The 3627-nt window shown below is 46.0% G+C and overlaps 1 protein-coding gene across 1 annotated transcript; it reads right to left on the bottom strand.

Moving 5' to 3' along the window:
* Positions 1 to 2360: 2360 nt before the first annotated feature.
* Positions 2361 to 3325, bottom strand: LOC141022637 (uncharacterized). Its single transcript, XM_073498902.1, has 2 exons — positions 3184 to 3325; positions 2361 to 3068 (listed from the first exon to the last, which is right to left on the bottom strand). The coding sequence occupies exons 1-2, from the start codon at positions 3272 to 3274 to the stop codon at positions 2692 to 2694; spliced, it is 468 nt and encodes a 155-aa protein (XP_073355003.1). The 5' UTR covers positions 3275 to 3325; the 3' UTR covers positions 2361 to 2691.
* Between the last annotated feature and the right edge of the window lie 302 nt (positions 3326 to 3627).

The following is a 3627-nucleotide window of genomic DNA, read 5'->3' as shown; positions in this document are numbered from 1 at the left end:
GTTGTTGTTGGCTTTTGCTGATCTGTTGTAGGGGTGGTCGGTGAGGGAGTCCTGTATTAGGGGGTCCTCGGGTGTCCAGACTATTTGATATGGGTCGGACTAATGAGCCGTGAAGATAAAGTTGAAGACTACCCCCCGTGTCCGGGTAGGACTCCTATATGCGTGGATGGCAAGCTTGATGTCCGGATATACTCTTTCCTTCCACTGTAAACCGACTCTATATAAACCCTGGGCCCCTCCGGTGTGTATATAAACCGGAGGGCTTAGTCCGTAGAGGCTATCAGAATAATCATAGGCTAGACAGTTAGGGTTTAGCCATTACGATCTCGAGGTAGATCAACTCTTGTAACCCCTATACTCATCGAATACAATCAAGCAGGACGTAGGGTTTTACCTCCATTAAAAGGGCCCAAACCTGGGTAAACATCGTGTCCCCATTGTCCCTTGTCACTATTAATCTTTATACTCACAGCTTGGGCCCTCCTACCCGAGATCTGCCGGTTTTGACACCGACAGTCGGCGAGTGATGGAAAACGGCAGAGGTGTGCTGCAAGTCCCTATGGTTGTTGTAACATGGGAGCCTCATGTGAGTTGGTGGAGGTAATGCGAGGTTGTTGCGGTGCGAGGGAAGAGTGTTTTGATACCCTGATGTGAGGTGTGGATGGCATGTGCAACATGCATGTGGGAGGAGGCGTAGTGGGTGAAAATGGAACGAACAGCCGATTCACTTTTGATCCAACGCCTACATGCATAGGAATCCGGCGGTGCAGGAACCGGCAGCTCGGGGCACATATTGGCTGACCCACGTAGTAGCGGCCTTCCAACAATATTCATTTAGTGGAATATGTCGTTCGCCTAAACTACGAGGCGTTTGTAGTGACTTCGTCAACTTAAGATTTGTCAGCTCCTTCGCTCAAAGGTCCTTGTATAAGTGTAAGGTATGTGTGTGCATGCGTGCGCGTTCATTAGGTGGGTGTATGTGAGCATATATGTTTATACTATGTTTCTAAAAACATAACCATAAATTGTAAACGTTGGAGACAAAATAATAAAAATAAATTATAGTGAGGATTTTTTAGTCAAAATTGTGTTCTACTGTAATATATGAAACACAACAAATTATTTATGATAAATTGTTAATTTGAGTTATTTTATGGAATCGTCGAATAAGCGCATATGCCTAAAGACTATTGTTTTTCTTTCAGCGGGTGAAGTTAGACACGACACTTGCTGAATGTTGGAGTTCTATAAATGATAATCACAACTCTAATGTTGGAGTTATGCTATAAATAGGAATTACAACTCTGGAGAAAGGCATCACTGGATTGTCCCACGGAGAACTGGATCAGTCGTAACACATACGTTTTCCAAACAAAATTTTAAACTGGAATGAATTAAAGTAAATATCTTTTATACTAAATACTTTTACTTGTTCAAAAAATTTATCAATACTAAAGTAGTAGTGAGTACATTTTTTATTACTCAGTTGCCATAGTTAATCATATCAATTTTTTGCTAAATATTAATTGCATTGTTCTTTGTTATACCATAGTACAATAGTAATGTTTGGCACCGAAAAGAATATTTCCCCTAATTAAATTGTGAGTGTGGTGAAAAATCTTGCTTTGAATTACTTTTTAGCAACTACAAAAATATATATTAAATATATATAATGGTGCTGACAAAATCTTTCCCCTAATTTAGCATATACATAAAACATGTGTTCTGTATGTTTCAATATTATTAAATATCAAGATATAGATTTAAAGTGCATTGTCTAGCTAATATCTTAATGGTGCTTTCTAGTGTACTAGGTAAGCCTGTCCGGACACGACCTCAAACAGTGTCGGACGACCCCTCAAAGGTCCTGCTGCCCAACCACACTACTCATATCAAAACATTAAATCCATGTACATCGATCACACACATGTATCACAAGTAAATAACATTTGTTCATAGCGAAAAATACATAGTTCAAACATAAAATTTATTCCAAGTGCACTATTCAAACATTAAGCTCATTGGCTTTCATTATGGGTCCACATATGCTCCATAAGGTCATTGAGCACACTTGTTGATCTTGAAAATTCTGATGTATCTCCAGAAAAGTTCACAATATGATCTACTACATCTTCTTACTGGATACGAAATAGTTTATTACAATACATAATTAAATATAATAATTAATATGTTTTAAATTTTGGTTCTCGTCTTATCAGCTCAAATTTTCATCAACCAATTCTTACAGTAACATGCGGGGAATGCTTTAGTTTTATATAAGTGGTTCAAAATACATTATTAATAAGTACAAAAAAGAATAGTGTTCATACTAATAAGAAGAGAAACAAATTCAACGTAAGTAATCGAAACCCACGCTTTATTATTGATCCGAAAAAATACTGGTATCATCCCGAACGCGGAAACCCAAAAGGCCAAAAGGCCAACTTTGTAGGTTCATGGCGGCTGGTTGCAGAGGCAGCAGTACATTCAAAAAAGATTACCACTCCCGACTACTCGTCCATCTATCCATTTGGGCTAATATTATAAATGACTAATCGATTGATTCAATTCAAAACTGTTGCTCTCTCAAAAAAAAAATTCAAAACTCTTCGACCTAATCTCGGACGCGCATGCATGCAGCACGCGTGCACGCACGTCGCCGCCGGCCGAACGTCCGGCTGGCGGCACCGATCACAGGATGGAGCACGTGGGCACCGCGGTGCGCGTGCCGTAACCGCAGGGGTCCGGATCGGACGCCCAGCCGCCGTACGGGTACCCGGCCGGCGGGGGCGGTGGCGGCGGTGGTGGAGGGTAGGAGTAGTAGGCGTGCGGCGGCGGCGCCGTGCCCCAGCCATATGGCGGCACTGAGGAGGGCGGCGCGTCGCCGGTGCCGTAGTGCCAGTGCGGCGTGGTTGGCCCCGGCCCCGCGTAGGGCGTCGAACCGTCGCTGAGGATGGCGACGGGCCTCCTCATCTTGCGGCGGATGCGGCGCCTGAGCGCCGCCGGGTCCGCCGTCCCCGCCACCACCACCAGCCCCGTGTCCGGCGACGCCCACACCCGCTCCACCCCTGCACGTACGCGCATGCATGCATGTCAGATGGATCAGTGCGCGCGCATATCAACTCGATCTGCTCGCATAATATAAGCACGAACGTTGTTACTCCTGTCCCGTGTACTACGTACCGAGCTGGTTGCCGACGGCGTTCCTGATCTTCCTGGCGCACTCGAGGCAGTGCACGTCCGTCTGGAGCACCACCGGCCCCGCCGCCGCCATCGCACGTTCCAAAGCTCTGCGTCCGCTGAGATCGATGGGTGTGATACGCGGCGAATGGGCCTGGAATTTATAGAGGGGCGCGCGGCCGGGAGGAGAGGAGGAATCACCGGGAGAGAAAGAAATCTGCTCGCGATATGGTAATCGGCGGAGCCAATCGAGTGCGGCAACGTAAGCTGATATGTCGGTCGGCAGATCAGCTCCAAGTTTCCTTTGATGTGATGGCATGGCCTCCTTGATTTCTCCCCATTCCATACCGATCCTGTGCTCCGCACACGCGGGCACTCGGCTCGCGGGGCGGCTACGTAAGCGTCGCACTCGCATGCACCGCCTCCCCTCGTTCTTTTTCAGGTCAT

Source organism: Aegilops tauschii, chromosome 5 (genome assembly GCF_002575655.3).
Source record: "Aegilops tauschii subsp. strangulata cultivar AL8/78 chromosome 5, Aet v6.0, whole genome shotgun sequence".
NCBI classification, from domain to species: domain Eukaryota; kingdom Viridiplantae; phylum Streptophyta; class Magnoliopsida; order Poales; family Poaceae; genus Aegilops; species Aegilops tauschii.
This window is presented reverse-complemented; position numbering and strand designations above follow the sequence as displayed.

Bases quoted from the DNA above. Each gene is read 5' to 3' on its own strand.
- LOC141022637 (XM_073498902.1), bottom strand. From the start codon at position 3,274: ATGGCGGCGGCGGGGCCGGTGGTGCTCCAGACGGACGTGCACTGCCTC. The intron at 3,069-3,183 runs GTACGTAGTACA...GCGTACGTGCAG, and splicing joins CGCCGTCGGCAACCAGCTCG to GGGTGGAGCGGGTGTGGGCG.